The sequence below is a fragment of the Sphaeramia orbicularis genome, chromosome 1, assembly GCF_902148855.1.
Source record: "Sphaeramia orbicularis chromosome 1, fSphaOr1.1, whole genome shotgun sequence".
Classification (NCBI taxonomy): Eukaryota; Metazoa; Chordata; class Actinopteri; order Kurtiformes; family Apogonidae; genus Sphaeramia; species Sphaeramia orbicularis.
The window spans coordinates 33,087,072-33,111,966 of NC_043957.1; the positions used below are offsets into that span (position 1 = coordinate 33,087,072).

The 24,895-nt window shown below is 37.1% G+C and overlaps 1 protein-coding gene across 1 annotated transcript; it reads right to left on the reverse strand.

The window, feature by feature from the left end:
- Positions 1-600: 600 nt before the first annotated feature.
- LOC115427945 (stimulated by retinoic acid gene 6 protein-like) lies at positions 601-23,204 on the reverse strand. The gene is made up of 17 exons (XM_030146695.1): positions 22,818-23,204; positions 16,603-16,672; positions 16,282-16,382; positions 15,458-15,585; positions 12,010-12,130; positions 11,714-11,906; positions 11,289-11,362; positions 9,237-9,345; positions 7,248-7,368; positions 6,807-6,882; positions 5,277-5,358; positions 5,104-5,152; positions 4,700-4,817; positions 4,485-4,604; positions 3,256-3,419; positions 1,402-1,545; positions 601-1,289 (listed from the first exon to the last, which is right to left on the reverse strand). The coding sequence occupies exons 1-17, from the start codon at positions 22,865-22,867 to the stop codon at positions 1,069-1,071; spliced, it is 1,941 nt and encodes a 646-aa protein (XP_030002555.1). The 5' UTR covers positions 22,868-23,204; the 3' UTR covers positions 601-1,068.
- Between the last annotated feature and the right edge of the window lie 1,691 nt (positions 23,205-24,895).

Sequence of the window (24,895 nt, forward strand, 5' to 3'; positions counted from 1 at the left end):
TCTGTTCTGAAGAAACGTTCATGTTTGAAGAAATGTTCATGTTCAGCAGAAGCGTTTGTGTTCAGAGGAAGTGTTCTTGTTGTGGAGTACTTGATGCGGCCCAGCCTCACCCAGACTCTACCTCCAGCAGCCCCCAGGTAAATTGAGTTTGAGACCCCCGCTGTAGCTATATGTCGGTGCGTATTTTTAATCACAATCATCAGGAGTCCAAAAGCGTCCTGTAAAGTGTGTGTGTGTGGGGGGGGGGTGGGGGGGGTGGTGCATATGTCTCAGTTATTTTTTCTTCCATCACTCCAAAAATGTTCACATGAGGATGAAAAATATGTTCTCTGCATCTGGTTTCATCATTTCTTTGTCTCCTAACCGCAGCCATGTGTGCGCACTTACGCATCCAAACCGTTTGCACCTCCTTTTGAGACGTGGTAAATATAGATGCAGTTTCTATGAGCAAAATTGCTTTCGGGTTTGATAAATCACTTTGCGAGTGCTAAATTAATATATTTACATTTTCTCCTCCCACAACACGCACAACTGCGTGTAAACGCCCCATGTTGCATATTCATTGAGGCAAACGTACTAACTGGATGCAGATGTGCTATTTTGCACCTTTGAAAGACGCAACCCTTATTGCGCACTGTTAGTAAATCAGTTTGTACATTTTTTTTGCACGTGGAATGAGTTTGCACACGTTTTAATACGCGCAAACCTTTGATAGATCCGGCCCTAAATGTTCACCTGCTTCCTAATATATCCGACCCAGTGAAAAGTACAATTGTAATGAAATAACCATATTATTACCACTTCACAATGTTATGGCTCTGTAACTTATTTTGCAGAATGCCATCAATTATGCTGCTCTCCAAATTTTTGTACTAAATAAAAGATGAATGTGTTCCCTGACTGCTGAATTAATGACACAATATATCATCCAAACTGTATCCAACCAGTCAGATGTCAGTCCTAAAGTATTCAGAAAGAGTGGAAGCTGAAGCAACTTTTGGAACTGGTTGATTTTCTGACTGAAACTGTATCAGAGGAAATGACAGAATGACATCCTATTTACAGTCTTTAACAGTCAGCTGCTGTAAATATCTGTGGTGACAACTGTGACTTTGCTTGTGAGGCCATGATCCAAGCCCGTACCACTATATCTGACTGGGGAGATGGTGATAAAGGTAAGTGTGAAGATGCAGACAGGTGCTGCTTTCTGAGTGGGATCAGATGAGGGTTCCTCAGTAAGGTGTAAAATAAGGCCCAGCGCTGCCTGGCCCGGCTGTCCACTGGGGAATCTGGAAAAATTTAACTCAATTAAATCTGTAGATCATAGACAGGTGGAAGCAATATATAGCAATGTAGACATCCAGACACATGTGCACTCACACACACACACACACTACCTACCAGATGGCGTGTTGTCCAGTACAGAGTAAGTCGACCCAGTTTGTCTCTCCCTTATGTTGGAGATCAGCAGCTGACAAAAGCACACCATGGCTGGGTTGTTATGATAGTGGTCTGCAAAGATCATCCCAATCCATGTTTTGTAGCCTAATGGAGGGAACATTGTTGGATGTATGAGAAAGAAAACATACATTTATACAGAATAATTTCCAAAATACAGAGTTATTAGTATGCATTTAGTGTTGGTATTACCCTATTTTTTTCCCCTGTTTTTCAGATTACAATAAAAGGAACATAATACACATGACTACAATAGAAACAAAAAAAATACAAGTAAAGTATAATTTCTGGCTTGTTTACATGTGATTTCACTCTTCAATGTCAGTGTTTTTTCATTAAGTAGACAGTGATGAAGTGATATTAATAATAAAAAATGCCTAAATCAATACGTAGATGCTTTTCCTTTTTGTGGTATAAATTTTTGTCTAAAAATTGCCTTATTATCTTGCTGTGAAATACTGCCATCTCCTGACCAAGTATATCTGCAAATGGATTAAAATGTCTATCTAAACCACTATGCTATTATAAAGGAAGAGTGTGTACATATTGTGCATGTACACTGTTGCTCATAACAATGGAATAATAGTGTTTTCAGACACATTAGTCTTTTTATTCATGTTTATACGCATCAGTAATTACTTTTGACCTGGTACAATGGTTTCATACTGAGTCTCAGTTACACTTTATCTGTCAAGAATAAATCACATCACAATCAATGTATGGGAAAAGGTAGAATATTTTATTCCAACTCTGCCTGCAACAGTATATTAGTAGAAATTGAATATGGTGTTTGGTCACCTGTTAGTATTTTTATATTGAGCCAACAGCAAGAAGGAAAAGGAAGTGGTGAGGAAGGGATATTCAGTTGCAATCTGCGTCCTTACCACCAGAGGGCAGATAACCACTATACACCAGTGATTCTCAACTGGTGGGTCGTGACACAAAGGGGTTGCAAACCCATTTTTAACCTCCTAAGGCCCAGGAAATGTCAGCAAAGTACAAGCTTTTTTGGTTTTTTATTAAATAAGTGCCTATATTGGAATCATCATGATGCAACAGTTTGTTCAGATGCAGTTTTTAACATTTTTATGTAATGTCCTTTGTGGTGGACAGTTTGGTTTTTTTTTGTATAAATTTGTGAAACTATTGTCCACAAATGTGGACAGAAAACCCATAGCTGGGTCTTAGGAGGTTAATGAGTCGCAGGCCTTTGTCTGGGCAAAAAATAATGTTAAGAAACAAATCCTGTGCTTTCTTTTTTTTATGGAGTAATGCACTGTCCATTCACACTCCCCAACAGTAGGTGGCAGTAACACACTGTAATGCAAATTAATCCCAGCCATTTTACAGCATGAAAGACGACCCTCGTGGCATATCTCAGGTATGACACCAACTACATCAGATATGGATTTACCTACATTAAAGACAAAAACCTCAGTGTGTTTAATGCTTGAAGAAGTGACTGAATGCACTTTTTAGTTTTGGTTCAAATGTACCTAATTTTGTGTCTTCAGCATCACCACCTCCTGGTCATTTAGGTTTATCATGAGCCTTGTCCTCTGTGGTGGCATATTGTGATATTCTGTATTAACTGAGGTTCAAAACACACCATCTATTCATTGAATAAATTTGAGAAGTTTAATCAGTTTGGTTCATGGCTTGTCATTTGAGGGGTGATAGTGGGTCTTGAAGCCAGACCAGTTTAACTGGACAGGGATGTCTGGAGGAGATGTTGTGTGGGAGTGCATTTATACTGACTGATTTCTTGACATACTGTATGTTGAATTTTTGACTTACCCCTATCCATGTTTTCATATCCTCTCAGCATGATGGTTCTGTCCAGTCGGGACAACAGGAACGTCCCGACCACAAGAGAGGAGAAAAGTCTCATGAAGCAGTAAGTGATCCCATTTATCACATTATAGAAGAACAAGAAGTAGCTGAAGCAGTGGAACGCCTTCCTGGAGGAAAACAAGAGCCAAATGTTCAATCAGATCCACTATCATTGGAGCATAAACACTTTTCACAGTAACTTACAATTATTTGTTTAGCAATTTCAGTCTAAATGGATGGATGGATGGATGGATGGATGGATGGATGGATGGATAGATAGATAGATAGATAGATAGATAGATAGATAGATAGATAGATAGATAGATAGATAGATAGATAGATAGATAGATAGATAGATAGATAGATAGATAGACAGACAGATTTAAGTTAATGATCATAAATGTTCATAAAATCTCAGACTATATTCAAAGTTCATTACATCAAAACAGAGAAAACGGATGAAAAAAATGACTTTTCCAGCTAAATATAACATTGGAGCTGCCTATGGAGCCTCTGAACGTCTCTATCTGATGAAGATGAAAAGCTTACCTCAGTTATTTAACTGTATTAATTGGATTGATGGTTTAAAAATCAAAACAAAATCACATTTTATATCAGTAGATGTTTTTGGTCACTGGTGACTCTTTAGGTGTTTGAGGGCAAATAAAGCTTTTTTTGTGTAAATCTCATCTCCTTGTAACGCGTGTAAGTTTCTACATTTGACAGTTCTGGTAAGAAAAGTTGAAAGTAAGACACACAACTGCAGTGACTGAAATCAAATAGAACACTTCAGATGACAGATTTAAAACAACCAAGTATTGAAAATATAACTATTATGTAGATTAAATTAAACCTTTTATTTTTAAGGTTTATTTCGAGGTGCAGGTGTTTGCAGGTGTTGTACATTGTAAAAAACTGGCAGGACAGGACATGATAGGCACCAAAGGTTTATCCATGTTTTCTTCCTGTATTTGAGGAACAGCTTTAATTTATTCAGGTTGACCTCACCCCTGGCTATTACTACAGACCTGACTTTTAAATGACTCACTGTTTTTATTTGACAAAATGTCATATTCCTTTTTTTTTTTTTTTAATTCTTCTATGCGTTTTCTTTTATCCAACAACACAATGAAGCTACTTTTTTACAAGCAGGAACCTCAGGTGGTTCTTGAAAAGCAGTGAAACACACCCACCTGTTGTTGAGGGCAAGAGGTTTTTGTTTGTCAGAAGGAGACATTTTATCCTGAAGGAAAAAAATTTTGACCAGAACTTCTTGGAGCTTCACCAGGCCATAGACTACAAGAAAAGTCAGACTGAGAAACACAGATGCAAGTAAGTTAATCAAGTAACTGACCAACCCTTCTATATATTCACAGAAAAATGATTTAATGTCTAAATGCAGCCTTACATTAATGGTCCAAAGGTTTCCCAACACATCCCAAACTTGCCATCCATTATTGGAATAACCAGAAAATATGCAAAAATGAGGCATAACACGCTTAGAACAACCTGTACAATCAGGAAACCTAAAAAGAAAACACAGATTGTCATCTCTACATCAGTAATGCTGATCATTCTGCATATTTTATGCTGCCAGGGCAAAAGCTTAAAACTGCATCACCATTCTAACATCTTGGCATTTTCTGCTTTTTTAATTAAGGATCACTTAGTATCACTGGTAAAAACTTAAATATCTGGGATTATGGCCGCCATCCAACAGACTTATTTAAACAAACTGCTGCAGGTAATTTGAGAAAAAGTCTGATCTTTCATAGATAAATTAGCATGTCCTGAAAACAGATTCAGACTTACCCCAGAGTGTAAAGGCTATTTGGCATCCAGAGTATCTCGCAATGGAAGCCTGCAAAAATCCAAGTCTTTTGGTGTAAACTAAAGCACTGTATATCATGTCAGTGTCAATGTCAACATATTCAACGTCAAACATGCAATTGCTACTACTCAGTTTCAGTAACACAGTCTCTTACCACACTGACAGCGGAGTTTGGCTTGTGAAACTTCTCAGGAAGAAAGCCCTTCTGTCCTCTCCACAATCTTTTCAAGTGTTTCCTGTGGCAATAATAAACCCTCATCAACAAGGCAGGTAGATGTACTTTATCTGGCAGTATTTCTACGTAATTTTTTTTCATCAAAATACACAAAAAAATCCAAAAGTATCAGCAGTGCTAAGAATACTAAGTTCTCAGTGTATTGTATTGCAGAGATGAATATATGCACTAGAGGGAGTAGTGAGTCTGTTGGTCTCCAGTGGCGATGAAAAATAAGGGGTGCTGAGGATTAGAACTGATAGGAAACATATTTCAGAGTCAAAAAAAGTGATGAAAAAAATAGGAGCATTGCCAATGTTTTTCCCTCTAGACAACACTTTTAAGTAAAAGAATGGAGTTTGGTGCTAAAATTGCAGCATCTCTTTTACAACGGTGACTTTAACAATGAACATATTATGTTATGTTACTATGTTTGCTGAGAACTGACAGTTCTGACCTAGTTTGGACAAAACAGATCTTTCGTTCAGCTATTGACAACAAAAATTGCACAAATTGGAGGCGCTATGGTAACAGATCTATAATGTAAACTATCAGCTGGTGCAGTCTGTGTAGATTATAAGACACGGACTGTTTGAGTTTTCATTTTAAGGAGAAAACTTGATGATACTATAATACAAATGGGTGTAAACAGTAATTTTCACACTTGATTTAGAAAGTGACATAATTTGTGTAGATGTGATGTTGATTACCCCACTCCCCAAAAGGGGGGGGGGGGGGGGGGGGTATTGTTTTTGGTTCAGTTTGTTTGTTAACACTCTAGCAGCATATCTGTTTGTTGAATTCATACAAAATTTGGTTTATAGATTGCCAGTGACCCAGAATAGATTTGATTACATTTTGGGAAAAGTAGGCCAAAGTTCTAATTTTTATTAATTTTTCAAATCTTTTTTTTTTTTCCCATTTACCTTTAATTGGTGAAATTTCACATATCTATAGCAGCAAAACTATTGGTTGAATTCATACCAAATTTGGTTTACAGTTTGCCAGTGACCAAGAACAGATGTTAATACATTTTGGGAAAAGTAGATCAAAGTTAAAATTTTTAATGAATTTTTTACATCTTTTTTTTCTCTCCCATTTACTTATAATGGGCAAAATTTCACATCTATAAAAACATCAATTTTGTTTGAATTCACTCCAGACTCGTCACATATATAGAGGCAACTGATGTGCTGACATCCGCACACACATATACATGATGACATCAGCTGGATTGATGCCAAAATAAGCTACAATACATGCGAGGGGTGGGGTTTGTTGTGCCTGGAACCACTTGTTTGTTAATGGTTTCGGTAGTCTGAAGTGCATTCTGTTTTGCAATTTTCCCCTGTTGTAGATAGTTGTGAAAAAAAATACAACATCAAACTTCTTTTTTTTAGCACCACATTAAGTAATTTTAATTACTAATAGTGGTGTTATATTTTTGTTCAGTGACTGTAAGTTTCTCACCTGTAACATACCAGCACATGGAAGGTGTAGACAATAAAGTTCAAACTTGCCAACAGTGAAGAAATTAGCCAAGAGTCTGAGGAAAAAAAAGAAATAAAGACAATGAATTAATTTTTTTTCTTCACCATCTTAAATAAAAAAAAACAAAACACTTAATTGTATTTTCTTTCCACCAGTTGTGTTTCTGGAGCTTCACTTTGTGTTGAGGCTGCAATTTTTTGGTTCAAAGACTAAATCACAACACAAACATTGTGATTTATAAGGCCTTTGTCTTTGATCTCCTACATTTGATCACATTTCTCTTCTTAAGCTATTGTTCAGAATCAGGAATGAATAGCAATGGTCATACACATGCAGCATCAACCAAAAAGATTATAAATTCTTCGGTCAACCATGCATACTATAAATGCAACCCAGTAAGAGTCTGGTAGAAAAACTCACGTCTCAGAACACTGAATAATTGTACAGATGGGTCCCTTGGATCTGTACGACCATTAGGTAGCGCCATTGCTTCTCCTTTTTCAAGCCAATAAATAGCGATACGATAGTATGCAAGTGCAAACTGAAAGACAAAAAAGACCACTTTTAAAACACCAATTAGAGGTCGACCGATATGGGTTTTTCTAAGGCTGATGCTGATTTATAAAAATTTGGTTGACCGATGGCTGATATCTATAGCCAATTTTTGAGGCTGATATTTAAGGCAGACTTTTTTTTTTTTTAAAAGCACATTGAACATAAAATACAAATAAAACACTCAGACAATTAACTCTTTCCTGCCATTGATGAGATTTTCTGTCAATTGTGTTTTCACTGTTATACTGTAGTTGGACCTGTTGCGGATCATGTGAATTACTTTCCTTAGTCCAAAAATAAACAATTAAGCAGCTTTTCCAGAAAAATGAAGGACCGGGTGTAAAGTTTTCGAACTGGAATCACCGGTATCCCATAGCAACGCATACGGGAAATACCAGCTCTGCAGGAACAGCGCGCAATTTCAAAAGCCTTAAAGATGATTATGGAGACAGACTCTGACAATTAAATGTATGATGGAGCTTCAGAAGAACCTTTAGAGACAGCAACGGAGAAATAGAAGGTGAGGGAGACGGACATGGGAAAATGGAGGCACAGGTCCAACACAGATGAGGAAGAGGGGAGCGGGGGGGGGCACGGAGCAACACGGAGACAATGACAGACAGGAGGAAGAGAAAAGAGACATTTATAGTGGACATTCAAGGAGAAGACAGACAACCAGAGGTGGGACAAGACAAAGGACACCTAGTCTGCATCTGTTAGACAGAGTGAGTTCAGATTCTGACTGTGGACACGGAACAGATTCAGCTCCATAATGTCAGCGGGGACACAGGTAAGACACTGTTTTATTTGGCTTTAGTATGAAATAAATAAATCCATATATTCATACATAGATAAATAACTAGATGTCCATATAATTATTTACAGATCAAACACAGCAGGTGGTCCAACAGGAGGACATGGTACAGCCAAGGAAAGGCCAGAAATCTACAGTATTTAGTGAATTTGTTTCTTTTTTTTTCTTGAAAATGAGGAATATGGAAGTGTTTATATCAAAAAGCTAAACTGTGGAAGACTTATAATTGATGTATGTAAATGTGTAAAGTTTATAAGGAACCTAGTGCTTTAGAAGATGTTTTGTCTAAAGTTTGGTGTGGATTCCCCTAACATTTTGTGGAATGTTGGGATATCTTAGAGCTGTTTGTTATTATTATTGTTGTTATTATTATTTTATTTTGTGATTTTGAATACAGTGTTACTGTTTGTAAATAAGAAAGAGTCAAAAATGTAAATAGGAAATCAGTTTTATCTTGAAAATCACTATCTTTGAAAAAAAAAAATAGGACCAATGGCCCTGTAGCTTACCAGCCAAATTAAAAGCTTTGGGAAATGTATCCAGACGCCATTTATTATCACCCAGTTATGTGTATTTATTATATTACAGAAATAGCCCATGTTTTGGTCATATTCCAATCAGATCTGTAAAAAATTCAAATTCCAACTTGATATCATTGACATTTACTGATTTATTGGACCAATCCACTTCCTATCTAATGAGGAACATTTTCAAAGTCGCACCAAATCCAGAATCAGATCCGGATTCAAATAATTTCACTAACTTTTGTTGACATCATCATAAAGAAGCTGTATACCAAGTTTGAAGTCAATCGGAATTGTAGTTTCGGAGAAGAAGACGATTGAAATTTTTGTAACAGACGACAGACACCGCCACCGCATGATGACAATAGCTTACGGCCTGTCGGTATATCGGCTGGCCAATATATCGGTCTACCTCTAACACCAATGATGATCAGAAAAGTTGAAGTGATGTTTGGTCTTGAAGAAATAATCTCAGTGGAAAAAAACAAAACTCAAATCTGACTTATTTTATATTACCGTATATAAAGTGAAAAGGGATACAACAGCAGTGCCGATGACCCTGCTAGGGAACTTAAAGTAGGGGTCCCATTCGTATAGTCGTCTCTGGAACCAAGTCGTGGACTGGCTGCAACACAAACACAGAATATATCAAAACCACTGAGGACACAGTGCAATACAATACAATACAATACAATATAATAAGATTACAATACAACACAATAAGTCTTTACATCAAAATGTTCAGGACAATCTCAGCATTATGGGGCCATTTTTTTCCTAGAGTACAGTAGAAATTAAAAATTCAGCCCAAATGCTGAGAGTTTGAGATCAGATTTGAGAAAACCTTCAAGTCTCTTGTGGAAACACACCTTCACTCATGTGAACTATTTGTTGCTTGAAACAGTTCGCCAAAGTCTTAGATTCTCAAAAGTAGTGGAATATGAATAACATAATGGGTAAAGGTAGAAAATATCTAAAATGAAATTTTGTAATACTGTTTTTGAGCATAAATGTTGTCTGTCATTCTCTTTTTCACCAAATGTGAGATAAATGAAGCTAAATAATGACCTCATATTACATATCAAGCTTCATTAGATATGTGCAAATGAGAAAGGAACATTAAACAAACAACATTTACATATTCTATATGCATTTCTTTTTCTTTTTGTTTTCATGCCATGCAGTAAAACAGATCCTGCTCTCAATCACATCAGTGGAGGGACATCAGTGGATGGAAAGATGGCATACTCTGATCATGGAAGTATTTGAACCATTTTACCACAGCTTAAAATAACAAAAATGTTAATAAAACAGCAAAACTACCGCTAAATCATGCTGGTGCGTGTGCTGGCCATAGAGAGTTTTTTGAAGTATCAGATCTGTGTCACAAGAATGGCAAGGATTATGCACTGTGTCTTAGAGCTGAGAAGCCTCCTTTCATAATAATAATAATAATAAATTAATAGTTTTAGATTTTACAGGGTTCCTACAGGTTTCTACTAGTTAAATTTCAGACTTTTCAAGACCTTTTTAAGACTACTTAGAACAGAATTTAACGCCCATTTCATGGTCATACTGGAAAAATTTGTGTCTCCTAGAATTTAGGAAAATGTACTGATTTACTCCATTGCCTTGATTCCCAACATTATTTCATTTGCCACAGATGGCTGCAAAGTTAGCGATAATTGGTTCCTAATTTCAGTTTAAATTGTCGGGTTGGAACGAGTGAAACTGAGTAGGCTAACGTTACATTTTATGCAGCTTGGACATTTAACTGACACATTTAAACACAATACCGTGACAAAGTTTACGGCAACATAACTTAAAACCTACCATATTCAGTATAATACTTTTTAAAGACTTTTTAAGGTACTAAATGCAGATTTAGGAATTCAAGACCTTTTAGACTTTTTAACCCATAAAGGCCAAGTGCTACTTATGCGTAAGTTCCAAAAGAGTTTTTTCTCTATATTTAACTTTTCTTAAGTGATTTATCACCATTTATTGTAATTTATCTTTTACATTTAGCATTTTTTCAAAGAAAATCAAGTGTTTTCCCATATTTAATTTATTGACCATGTAGATGTTCACAAAAACTTAGATTAAAGTTAAGGGTTATTATATTAGAAACAGAGAAATTCAAGACAAAGTGACTTTTTCAGTGAAGATATCAATAACTGAACATAAAAACAACTGTGTCCATTCACTGTCATTGATCCAACTCCATGGGTTTTAGTGGTGAATCAATGTTGTAGAAGATGACGGTGTTTCCATGTTCACTACAGAGCCTCTGAATGTCCAAATGGGTCATATCTGATGACCATGAAAAGATGACAAACTGTATTTTACACCAATTATTTACATGTATTGATAGGATTAGTGGATCAACAAGTATTAAACAGTTTAGATCAGTAGATGGTTTAGGTCACCAGCAGCTGTTTGGGTCTTTATGGGTTAAGACCCCACAGGAACCCTGATTTTAGCTCTTCACATACATTTGTCAAAATCACTCATTCTTCAAGGAGCCTTTGAAAGCAGCATTACTGCTTATTTGAAATGATCTTCTACCTGTGTTCAGGTATTTTCCTCAGCAGTCTCTTAACATGCTGCATCTGGTGGTGTTGCATCAGCTCCTGAGGGTCCTGGCAACAGATACAACATTAATCTTAACAAAGAGCTCATTATTCAGAAAATCAACCAAAAACTCATGTTTGCTCATTGTACTACAGATAAGTAAAATATTTCTTCTTTTAATTTATTGTACAGATGTACTAGCTATGCATTAATAGCTATGTTTACACACACACACACACACACACACACACACACTATTATTACATTATTATTCTGAATATGACAATCTTGTGAATTTGACAGGTGTTATGTAGACAGTACATTACATTTTGATATTCTCAGTTATTCCAAATGGACACTGATATCCAGCTTTATACAGTGCTAAACTAACTCTCTGATTGGTTAATAAGTGATCATACCTCCTCCTCCAGTTGCAGGTGCACCCGGACACCTTTGATCAGCATGTAGATGAATTGCACTAAGAGGACAATGTGGGAGAGGACCCATGGCCACTCGTAAATCAGCTTTTGGTGTTCACCCCACACCTGTATAAACCATCCAGCCACCTCATGCTCTTCACAGGTGAATATATCCCAGATAATGACGACGATCCTAAAATAAACACACAAACAATAAGTTTATCAAAATCCTTATTTTCTTTTTGCGTATGCTTAAATAATAATGGCTGATTCACACTGTGAGGCTGTGTTTTTACCAGCATATTGAGTAGATTATTCCCATCACAGCACCGGGGATCTTGGCAGGTGTAGACAGGCATGCAAAGAAAGGGAAATATGCCAAACCCACCTCTAAGGCTCCGATCAGGTATGCGAGAGCTGAGGAGCAAAGGCAACAACGTTACAGCAGAAGGAGCACTTAAACCAGTGTTTTTCAACCTTGGGGTCGCCTGGAATTCAAATGGGGTCACCTGAAATTTCTAGTAATTGATAAAAATAAAAACTTATTAATAAAAAATATATGGTGAGTTGACAGAGACAATCCCAATCCATAACAGACATGACAAACTGTGAAGCTGAAACTGAAGCACTGTGGTACTGTTTATCTTTCAAATGTTCATTGTGGTCAGTTTCAGATGCTGCAGCTCTTTCATAATTCATAGTTTGAGTTCTTGTTCATTATTAATTGTCAGCCTTGTAAATCCAAGCTGGACTGACTGTACATATCCTGACCAAGGAAAATAAAATTCTCACTTTGTGCAGTAATCTACACCTGGCTTTTCTGCCTCTGTCCATAATAATATACATTATATAGACTTAAATTAACATTTATTTGCAGAATAGTATAGCAAACTATTATATGATCAAAAACAAATACATTTTAGCAAAAAAATGTCTTTGTTTTGAATGTCTGGGGTCACCAGAAATTTGTGATGTTAAAATGGGGTCACGAGCCAAAAAAGGTTGGAAACCACTGACTTAAACCAATCAGTCATAACAAGTGGTTGTAATATGGAATGTTTCATTACAGTGGTACCTTTCACTGGGTTGGATATACAGTCACGGAAAAAATTATTAGACCATCAAAAGTCATCAAAAATAATGGTTATGTAATCAAGTACTGACTCCTGTGTGTATCATGTGAGTACAACAGACAGAAAAGAAAACATGGAATGAATCAAAGCACTGTTTTTGGCAGTACAATGCCATAGCTATTGATGTAAAAACTGAAGTGATTTTGATTATTATCAAGAAAACATGGAAAATGTCTAAATATCAGCTCTGAAATTAAACTACTATGAGCTATTTTTGTTGTTATCATTATATTTGTCCAAACAAATGTACCTTTAGTTCTACCAGGCATTAAAATGACCAGGAAATTGAAGAAAATGAGGTGTGGTCTCATAATTTTTTCCACAACTGTATTAGGTAGCAGGTGAACATTTAGTCCTTGAAGCTGATGTGTTGGAGGCAGAAAAATGATCAACATATGGAACTGAGTGACTTTGACCAGGTCCATATTGTAACAGTGATGACTGGGTCAGAACATCTCCACAACTGCAGGTCTTGCTGGGTGTTCCTGGTCTGAGGTGGTTAATAATGACTAAAAATGGACTTAGGAAGTACATCCCAAACTAAGGACTATTGGTTATCTGTGGGAGGTGTTGCACAAATAAATCTGATCCATGTAGGTCTCTACTTCCAGGACTTCAGGAATCTGTTGCTAACATCTTGGTCCAGGTACCACAGCACACCTTCAGAGGTCTGGTGGAGTCTATCTAGGCCTCAGGTCAGAGCTGTTTTTGTGGAAAAAGGGGAAGCTACACAATATTAGACAGGTGGTAATAATGTTATACTCCCATAGATGCTGGATTGGTTGGATCTAGTTGTTGCTGTTTAGATACTTTTGGTAGCTTCTAACCACTTTACACTGGGAATGAACACCAAAATCTGGAGATGCTCTGACCCAGTGATTTGGCCAACACAATTTATCCTGTGTCAGAGTTACTCAGATCCCTACTCTTGCCCATTTTGCTGTTTCTATCACATCAACTTAGAGGACTAAATGTTCACTTGTTTCCTTTTAGATTCCACCCACTGACAGGACCAATTGTACTGAGATAATTAACATTAATACCATTTTGCCTTGTAATGTTATGGCTGATCTGTGTAGTTTCTCATTTTACAATTTGCCATCAGTCAACATGGCTATTTAGAGATCTGTCTGGTAGTGATGTGCGGATCGATACTGAAATATCAATATGTCCGATACCAGCTCTCTACACTCTAGAATTGATTCACAAATCAAAATATTGATACTGTTGATCCTTCGGTCATTTAAGGTAATGTATATCAGGAACACAGTGGAAAGTAGCTGAACTATTGGGATCTTGTCCCAATAGTGCCCCTTGTTGGATTCTGTTAAGGATTCGGTTAGGTTTATGTAAATTGTCTTAGAGCAGTGGTTCCCAACCTTTTTTGTCTCGTGACCCCATTTTAACATCACAAATTTCTGGCGGTCCCAGACATTTTTTTGCTAAAATTAATTTGTTTTTGGTCATGTAATAGTTTGCTATACTATGTTGCAAATAAATGTTAATTTTAGATGATATTTAGTCTCTATAATGTCTATTATTATGGATGGAGGCAAAAAAACCAGGTTGAGATTAGACTGAGATTGAGATTAAGATTGGATTTACAAAGATGACAATTAATACTGAACAAACAATAACTCAAACTATGAATTCTGAAAGAACTGCAGCGTCTGAAACTGACCACAATGAACATTTGAAAGATAACTAGTACCACAGTGCTTCAGTTTCAGCTTCACAGTTTGTCATGTCTTTTATGGATTATGATTGTCCCTCTAAACTCACCATATATTTTTTTTTATCAATAAGGGTTTTTTTTTTGTAAATTTTTATCAATTACTAGAAATTTCAGGCGATCCCATTTGAATTCCAGGTGACCCCACGTGGGGTCCCGACCCCAAGGACCCCCTGGCTTAGAGTCTGGTTTCGACCAACTCGATATGTAGGTGTCATAAGATAACTTTTGTTATGATTTGGCGCTATATAAATAAAATTTGATTTGATTAGTCCAAATGATATGCAACCGGTGGGAACTACTTCTTCTTCCGCCTGGGTTAGGGTGTACTGAGTCATGCTTCTCAGTCAGTCCTTCCCAGTCCCTAAGATACCTGGGAATGACCGCCACTTCTGGACCAGCAGAGAGGGTCTTTTCAAAGGCAGGAGAGGTTCTGAGCAAAAAATGGAACAAACTAAAGGGGAAAACAGGAAAATGTGCTATTGTTCCTCAACAAAAACTTGTGAATGAGGGAAACTGTCAGTGTTGTATGCTTGTGTTAAAGTGTCACATGTTCAGTATTTTCATGTTTCATGTTAACACGTTCATGTAATGTGAATTAATACGCAAGTTTTCATTTTTATAATAGTTCTTAATAATTAAACTATAATTACTCTCATGTCTTGTATTCTTTATGAAGTTATGATTTGAAATACACTTTTTTTCCCCTAGATTTTCCAGATATTAAGTGTATTTTTACAAAGTATCAGACCGGTATCACCGATACCAGCCTGAATTTTACTTGGTATGGGATCAGAACAGAAATCCGTAGTATCGAACATCACGACCGCCTGGTGTAGAGGTTTCAGTCCACATGATGCAGGTACACTGTGAAGGTACCTTTAGCCCAGTTGGGGACACTGATGGGCAGTCTTTCTTCAATGATGAGCAGCAGGATTTTATAAGACACAGCACCGTAAGCAAAGCCAAAGGCCAGACGATCACTGAAGCCCATAGTATCCAAAGGCCTGAGACACAAAAATAACACTGAGTTATGAACAAAACAAAGCCATATGAGTGGATCACTTCCCTACATCAGACCAGTATACAGGGGTTGGACAAAATAATGGAAACACCTTAAAAAATCAACAAAATATAATTTAATATGGTGTAGGTCCGCCTTTTGCGGCAATTACAGCCTCAATTCTCCGAGGTATTGATCCATACAACTTGTGAATTGTTTCCAAAGGAATTTTAAGCCATTCTTCAGTTAGAATACCCTCCAACTCTTTTAGAGACGATGGCGGTGGAAATCAACGTCTTACTTGAATCTCTAAAACTGACCATAAATGCTCAATAATGTTGAGGTCTGGGGACTGTGCCGGCCATACGAGATGCTCAACTTCATTAGAATGTTCCTCATGCCATTTTTTAACAATTCTAGCTGTATGGATTGGGGCATTATCATCTTGAGGTGAAGGTGTTTCCATTTTTTTTGTCCAACCCCTGTAGGTAAGAAAAAAGCACCATGTAACTGATGCACATAACATGATATCTATTAGAACTCCAGATCTGAATTTACACATACAATATATATTTTTTCTGAGAATTAACTAAAATTGGAGGGTTTACAGAGAATATTTTGAGCTGACTGTAAAAATATTAAATGAAAAAGTTGTTGGATTCTCCTGCTGACATAGCTATTGTTGCTGCAATTTACTCACACCACAACTGCAAAACGCCCTCTTAGAAACGGCAGTCTGTGGTCGATGGCCAGTTTCTGGTGTCTTCTCTGGAGGAATGAAAGCACTCCAACAATCAGCGCCTGGAACCATCACAAAAAAAACCAACACACACTTAGTGGCATAATACCATGTTTGCAAGACTGCAAATGTAAGAAGTAGTGGAAGGCTATTGATTTGTTTCAGATGTGGGAGGACACTTAGATGATGTCTTGTGTTTTACAGACTGAAAGTATCTTTAGGATAAGGTTGTGAATTGAGGAGATACATCTGGATTTCAGTGGAAGTGGACGGGTGACTTACAGCTGGTATAAGAGAATAATGCATGAAGTGATTCAAAGAGATTCCATTCTCACAGGTCCCTGGAGATTCCCTAGAGACACAATGAGAACATAATGACTTATGCCATGTACGTGATCTAAACAATACTGTCATGGAGCAAAATGTGATTGAGAAGAAATTGTTCCAGTAGGGAATTTTAAATTGGACCACATCTAGGTACATCAAATACTCTCCAACCAACAAACATACGATAAGTGAGCATATGGAAAACTAGAAAAGCACTCGGAGAACGCAGACCTCTGCCAAGGTAGATCAGTCCCCACCACCACCACCACCAAAATTTAATAATTTGTTCCTTGTGCCAGTATCAACATTTCCTGACAATTTCATGAAAATCCATCCATAACTTTTTGAGTTATCTTGCTAACAGACAAACAGTTACACCGTTACACTTGGCGGAGGTAATAATAAACCACTTTTCTACAAAACACAAGAAACAAAGAGACATTTTTACCATTTTGTTATATTTCATTTCCTTTTGAACATTCTGAGAACCAAGGACACTAATTCTTGTTCGTTCTTGCTTTTTAGAAGCTCAGCTCACAGAGGCTGCTGTGCTCCTTTTGCTGACAACTTTCTTGATGGTATTTATAATTTTCATTGAACCTCAGCATTAGTTTTACCAGAAAACAAGTTGAAACATGAACTCATCTTGAGCTCAGTCCACAGACCGGTTTGGTTAATACAGTTCCAGGTTGACTTTTTGGGTGCAGTTGCAGAATGTGTTGAGTGACAGTGTTTTCTCCAAAGTCCTCCAGAGCACATGCGTCAGCATTCATTACAATAGCAAAATGGTTTTTCAGGGACACACACATTTAATAGTGGTATCTGCCTTTGGCTTTCACACAGTTTGATTAGACTTCCTCAATCTGTAGAAGATGACCTCAGTTCCTGAGAAATATTATTTTTGACTGACAATTCTCTCATAGTTCAGCACAAAATATTGAAACATGACCCCTTCCTTAAAGACATCCTCATGTCCAACCACGATCCTTCTACCTGTTACCTTTTAAATGGCTATAAACGGAATCTGACAGAACAGAACAGATCAGATAAGATAAGCTTTTATTAGTCCCACAAGGGGAAATTCCAGGTTTACAGCAGCAAAGTACAAAAGCACACAAGAGCAAAAGAAGTGCAAAATCAAGATAAACAAGAAACAAATCAAGAAAGCAATATATACTATTTACAGTTGTGCACATGCTGATCATGCCACAGGTTTATTGCACTGTTTATTGCACATAATTTTTCGGAGCAGTTTTGTTGTGGAGCCTGACAGCTGCAGGAAGGAAAGACCTGCGGTATCTCTCCTTCTCTCAGTTTGGGTGTATCATCCTGTCACTAATGGAGCTCTTTAGTGCAGTGAGTGTGTGTTAGAAGGGGTGGAAGTCTTTGTCCATCATGGAGGACAACTTAGCTCTCAACCTCCTCTTCCCCACTTCCTCCACAGGTTCCAGAGGGCATCCCAGGACAGAGCTGGCCTTCTTAATCAGGTTGTCCAGCCTCTTCCTGTCAGCTGCTGTGATGCTGCTCCCCCAGCAGACCACACTGTAGAAGATGGCAGACGCCAAAACAGAATCGGAAAAGGTCTTCAGAGAGTCTGCCCTGACCTTTTTGTAAAGTGCAGTGGTGTTGTCAGTCCAGTCCAGTTTATGGTTCAGATGAACACTCAGGTACTTATAAGATGTCACCATCTCAGTGTCCCTTCCCTGGATGAACAGTGTTCCTTATATTAAATTTTCAGTCTTATTTTGTTTCTGTATCATCTTGTATTGCAGGGACTGAAAACCAAATTCATTTGCATTTACAAAAGACAATTATCTTGGTTAATGAAAACACTGAAAATTCTTTGTACTTTTGTCAGTTAAATAAAGTTCAGATAAAGTGAATTAATAAATCACAGATAGTAGGTAGTAGGATGTGCATTAGGAACTCTAAATTAAACTGTAAAACCATTATGTCCTCAGCACCAATTATGAGCAGAAATCAGTTAAACCAGTTTATTTTAATGTGAAACTTGTAATGGTTTTGTAATGTAATGGATGAGTGCAGACACAGAATGTGGAATGGAGGTCTCTTGTCCTTGAGAGTGTGGGGGCTGAGGTACGACTCTTTCCTAAAATAATTACCTACATCATTTTTTTCAGATTTTTCAGGAAACACAAAAAACTTAAAACGTATTTGATGATTTAGGCAAAGTCATTTTTGTCAAAAAAAAAAAATTACTAATTTTAGGAAGGTGACAACATGCAACCTCTTATTCCTATGATCCAATAAGGGATCTACTTACAAAAATACTCTTATATGTCAATTATTACGTTGGTTTCTCAATCACATTTTTTCATTCTTCCTTAAAAACTATCTGATTCCTTTTACTGGAACAGGAGGTAGCCACTCCTAATGTGGTATATGGGCTCAGTTACAGAAGAGGAAGATGCTTGGAGGGGCAAAGTGGAAATTACGCATATCCTTTACTCAAGAAAAAGTACCAAAACAATTTGTTGAAAATTCTCACCCACCGGTCACAGTTCTGCATTCAAAGCCTTAAGTAAAGTTTTAGATCCATATGACGACTGAGGTGACCAACATGTTGTATTTTTGTATTTTACTGCAGTAGTTAGTTAAGGCTGAGTTTATTAAGTCTATAATCAGTGATGATTCATGATCTATCACATCTTTGTAGCGTTGCTGTGCTGCGAAGCCACATGAAAAGACGAACTTCTGATGATTTTTTTCAAAACTTTACCAAATGATTACCTCCTCTACCTCTACCATAACACTCCCCAAAGTAAAATGTGAAAATAACCTGGCACTAGGGCTGCACGATATTGAAAAAAACTGACACTGACATTTTTTTTTAACCCTGCGATATATATTGCAATATGAAAAAATACTCAGGAGGATATAATAGCTGTGTGGTGCCGACGTAAATGGTCAAACTAATTAGTTGTGTTTGCTCTTGTTGTGGCAGCAGGTACAAGACACTATCGACACAGAACACATGTTTTAATTTCATCCTTCTTGTAGCTGAAATAATTCCAGATAACTGACGTTGCTTTTCTTTTTGGCACCAAGTCTTCTATTACGGTGATTTTCTCTTGTTTGTTGCTCATTTTTCAGTATTGTTACCAGTGACTCACTCCAAGCTGATTAAGAACGTTTGTGATTGGTGGATCGTTGCGTGCAGTGTGTGTCAGGTACCCTTGAACTTAGATGAGAACACACTGAGTTCATTTACCTCCTCCATTGCAGGACCTGCGATGTGACTATTGCGCACATGTACATCGCAATGTCGATGCTCAAACGATGTATTGTGCAGCTCTACTTGGCACTCTCTCCAACCTCAGATTTCTGTACAAATATCTGCAAAAATATATTCTCCATGACCTCTAACACCAAACGGCTCCCTTCAAAGAGCCAAAAGTCCCATCACTAGTTTGCAATTATTTTTATTACCTCCGCCAAGGAGGTTATGTTTTTGCCAGGGTTTGTTTGTTTGTTTGTTTGTCTGTCCGTTAGTGTGCAACATAACTCAAAAAGTTATGGACAGATTTGGATGAAATTTTCAGGGTTTGTTGGAAATGGGATAAGGAAGAAATGATTAAATTTCGGTGGTGATCGGGGGTGGGGGGGCCCACGGGGGGGGCCACTGATCAGCCTTGGCGGAGGTCTGCGCTCTCCGAGTGCTTCTAGTTCATTCTTATTCTTAATGGTCCGTGTTGGTGCAGTGAACTGGTTCCAGATGCAGACCTCAGCTCAGACTCCACCTCTACACACTCACATACTGAGCTGCACTTTTGGGTTCGTTTCTGTTTCTGTCGACTGATTACTTTGACCCTTTGACAAAACACAGATTGTTAGATTGTTGGTGCTGATGGAGGAAAAATACTGAGGATTTAGGATGAAAAACTCAACATAAACAGGGGACGGAGCTGTTAATGACTGCAACGTCACTGTTCTTTAAATGGTTTATTTTTGCATGAGACTAAAATCTGTTCATTTGACATTCTACTCAGTTTTTAATTCACTGCCGATCATCCATGAGCTACAGTGAAAACGCTGTGTCTGGTGTCGTCTTTGTCTTTGTCATCTTCATTAGTAATTTCTCCAAACATCTTCTCTGATGAAACTACAGGTCAAATTCATTTCAGATTTTTAATGTAGCTTGATGATTTTCTTTAAAACTATTCTAACTGTTCCTTTCCTTCTACTGGTCCATATATGAATGGTTTAGAACATGTAACTGGCTTTTTAATGTAAATAACTGTGCCTTTTACTGATATTTGTTGTTGTTTTACTGATATTTGTTTAGAGCTGCAACCGATTAATCGACTCAAAGTGATCCAAAAAAATCATTCAACCACAATTCTCCTGAATCAAAGCTTTGTGTCCTGCATTTCTCTGCTGTTAAACATTGGTTCCACTGTTGTGTTTCACACAGACGCTTATTGTGACGTACAAAGAAGCTTCAATTCAGGAAAACTGCAATAGAATATTTCCCATCAATCAACAAGGAGGAGTCGATTAATCGAATCGGGAATTTTTACATTTGCTTCAAGCACCTAATGGATTAATCGCTTGCAGCTCTATATTTGATGTCTGTAAATTCTTGCACTGAACCTGAGAGCTTTACCTCCGTTTCATTGTACTTGGAACAATGACAATAAAGAGATTCTGATTCTGATTTTGATTCTAATTCTGATATGGGCAAACACATATAGGGTCACCATGGAAACTGCAGACAAACCCACATGGGACCCTTATATGCAGCCCAATTGTAACCCTTCTGGGGCCCACATGGACATGGCTGGGTTGGCTGGGTTGTCTCCCTAACCATCGCTAAGGAAACAGTCTTTCAAAACTGGAAATGTAGAAACTTTCTTCTGCTCAGCCCCATCCATCTTAAACACATCTTGAACCAGAACAAACTAATCACAGTGTCATCCACTAACTTCAATAACAGTATCTCATTATGCACATTTACATGCATGATCTAAATTCCTTTATTTGCTTAACCCTTTCATGCATGAATTATGGCAACCTTAGTCAATATTTTTTTCTTGAGTGTTTTTATTCCTCTTTAGGCATGAAAAAAGCAATGCAGTTGAAATGTTTTTATAAGCCTATTTTTCATGGAGTTACAAAAATGTCCACTCAGCTGGACACCACGCATTTACTGACATACTGTGTGAAAACTATGAAATACAATTTTTTTAATGCTGTTAATCTTTTCTCACATTTTAACATTCTATAACCTCCTGAGACCCAGCAATGTATTTTTGTCCTCTGTAGGGGACAAGAATTTTACAGCTTTTTAAAAAAAAAAAAAAAAAAAAATGCTGTCCACTGCAAAGGACATTCCATAAAAAAAATAAAAAAAAAAATCTATCTGAAAAAAATGTTGCATCATGCTGCTTCCAATCAAGACAATTATTAAATGTAAAAAAGCCCAAACTTTTCCTTTCCTGGATCTCTAGTTATTACTCAGATAAGCAAAAAAAAATGCTGTTAAAAAAAAAAAAGACCCTGTTGATTACAGTCTAATAACTATTAGCAATTGATTTACACTCAAATATATTACTGTAGATAAGGTTGACCAAGAACAGTAATGGTATGAATTGCACTGTATGGGATGATGCATAAGCATCCCCTGTGTTGGTTGATATACAACTAAAACAATAAAATCCATGAATATATAAGAGAACAACTTTGAATAGATGTCCACTGTAGTGACCACTATGCATGAAAGGGTTAAGAATGACTTTCACACTTTTACTTTTTTTTTTTTCTTCTTATAGCAAGAATACAGATCTAATTTTCATTTTTCCAACATGGCAGCAATACACTTCTGTATCCATCACCTGGGGATGTATGCAAAAGATTAAACATAGCCTTTATTCTTCATCACAGCTGTAAACCCACTGTTAAATCTGCAAAGAAAATCAGTTTCAGTTTCAGAGCCCAGTTTATTCTGACAATAACACAACGTGAAATAACCGAGATGTAGTTTCCCTTGGTTTAATTAAAAATCTACAGTTGCACAAATAGAGGAGAGGAAAAGCTGCTCTGAAACAAAGTTAAAATGATAATAGTGAGTAGATAATGTAATAAAAGTGAGGTTTTGGATATCACCACAGTAGAAGTAGAAGTCTATCTCATGTGCAGACTGTACTTACATCTGCTCTCCTTGCTCAGAGGCCATGGTGGTTGAATCAGTGCTATACATCTCAGATCTGCAGAAGATGACAAACAGTGCCCAGCTTCCTGTTTTCGATCATGTAACCCACACTTTTATACTACAGCTGATGTACAAGGGTCTTCCGCTTCTTTTCCATTACACTGTTTCTCGTCAGTCCGTTCCTCCCTTCCTCCAGCTGTTTCTAAAGGGGCGATCTGTTGTGTTTTCTCCCCTATTGTTTTTCATTTGATACTCTATGAAAAAAAGTGCATGGAAAAGTAGGAATGTTAAGTATAAGGGGTAAAGTTGCTGATTTAAGCCTCCATGCGGTTTTTTTTTTCTCTCAAACGCAGAAATTATTCGACTGGTTTATCTGGAACGTTGTTAAGACAAGAAACTATTAGAGTTTTCCGAACCAAACAACAGAGGCTGAAAAAAATTAAATAAAATAAAAAAATAAAAACTGACTATCTGGCAGATAGGTATAGAATATCAGCCAATCAGTGAGCAGGAATAATCTTCGGTTCGCTCAAATCGAGTTCCTACTGGTCAGATATAACGTCAATCAAACTCACTTTTCCTTCAGTGAAAAAAAAAAAAAAGAAAGTACATTAACGGACATTATTACATCGGAATTTTTATCACATCCAAATAATATTCTTACGTTAATAATGTTCTATAAAACAGTGCATGGAAAAGTAGAAATGTTAAGCATAAGGGGTAAAGTTACTGATTTAAGCCTTCATGCGTTTTTTGTTTTTTTTGTTTTTTTTCTCTCAAACGCATAAATGATTCGACTGTGGTTTATCTGCAACACTGTTAAGACAAGAAACTATCAGACTTTTCCAGACCAAACGGCAGAGGTTGAAAAAGAAAAAAAAAAAAAAAAAAAAGACTAGCGTGGCAGATAGGTATAGACTATCAGCCAATCAGTGAGCAGGAATCAGTTTCATTTCGCTCAAATCGAGTTCCTACTGGTCACATGTAACGTCAATCAAACTCACTTTTCCTTCAGTTAAAAAAAAAAGTACATTAACGGACATTATTAAATCGGAATTTTTATCACATCCAAATAACTTTCTTACGTTTACAATGTCAATATCTAGTTATGTACAATAAGAGACCAACAGTTAATAATTAAAGATGATTTCAATGCGAATTTAGAAACAATGACATCAATCAAAATAAGGTGTGGAATGATAGGCACGAGCTCATACTCAAATGTTTTCAATAAAGTTGAAAAAAAAAAAAAAAAGGCACGAGCTCATTTTAATACTGAGTAATAAACAGGACAGGCCATTACATTAGACTGTATTCAGTCCACTCCACTGATGAGTGTGTCCTTCTGTGACCACCAGGGGGAGACTGTGTTCCACCTGGAGACTGATGGAAGAGGAGGAAGAACAGACCAGAGTGAACAGCTGTCTATGGTTTCAGCCACACACACCTCATGTATGTAGAATATTTCATTCAGTTCAGCTCAAAGTGTTAAAATAATGGAAAAAAGTACATTAAAATAATATCTATCTATCTATCTATCTATCTATCTATCTATCTATCTATCTATCTATCTATCTATCTATCTATCTATCTATCTATCTATTTACAAAAAAGGACAACACATTGAAATTGTATGAAGTATTAAGGCACAGGTGTCAAACATGCGGCCCGGGGGCCAAATCCGGCCTGCCAAAAGGTTCAGTCTGGCCCGCAGGATGAATTTGTGAAATACAAAAATTTCACTGAAGATGTTAACAATCAATGGTGTCCAAATCATTTTAGTTCAGGTTCCACATACAGACACATACAGTCCACTTTGATTTAAAATGGGTCAGAACCAGTAAAATATTATCATAATAACCAATAAATAATGAAAACCCCAAATTCTCTCTTTGTTTTTTTGCTGTAAAAAAGTAAAATTACATGAAACTAGAAGCACTCGGAGAGCGCAGACCTCCGCCAAGGCTGATCAGTGGGCCCCCCCGTGGGCCCCCCCGCCCCTGAATACCACCAAAATTTAATCATTTCTTCCTTATCCCATTTCCAACAAACCCTGAAAATTTCATCCAAATCTGT

What these genes read in the sequence shown, in the direction of transcription:
- LOC115427945 (XM_030146695.1), bottom strand. Translation starts at nt 22,867, where the DNA reads ATGTATAGCACTGATTCAACCACCATGGCCTCTGAGCAAGGAGAGCAG. An exon ending in GGGCGTTTTGCAGTTGTGGT is followed by an intron (nt 15,586 to 16,281) that starts GTGAGTAAATTG and finishes TTTGTGTCTCAG; the next exon opens with GCCTTTGGATACTATGGGCT. An exon ending in CAAACTCCGCTGTCAGTGTG is followed by an intron (nt 5,153 to 5,276) that starts GTAAGAGACTGT and finishes GGATTTTTGCAG; the next exon opens with GCTTCCATTGCGAGATACTC.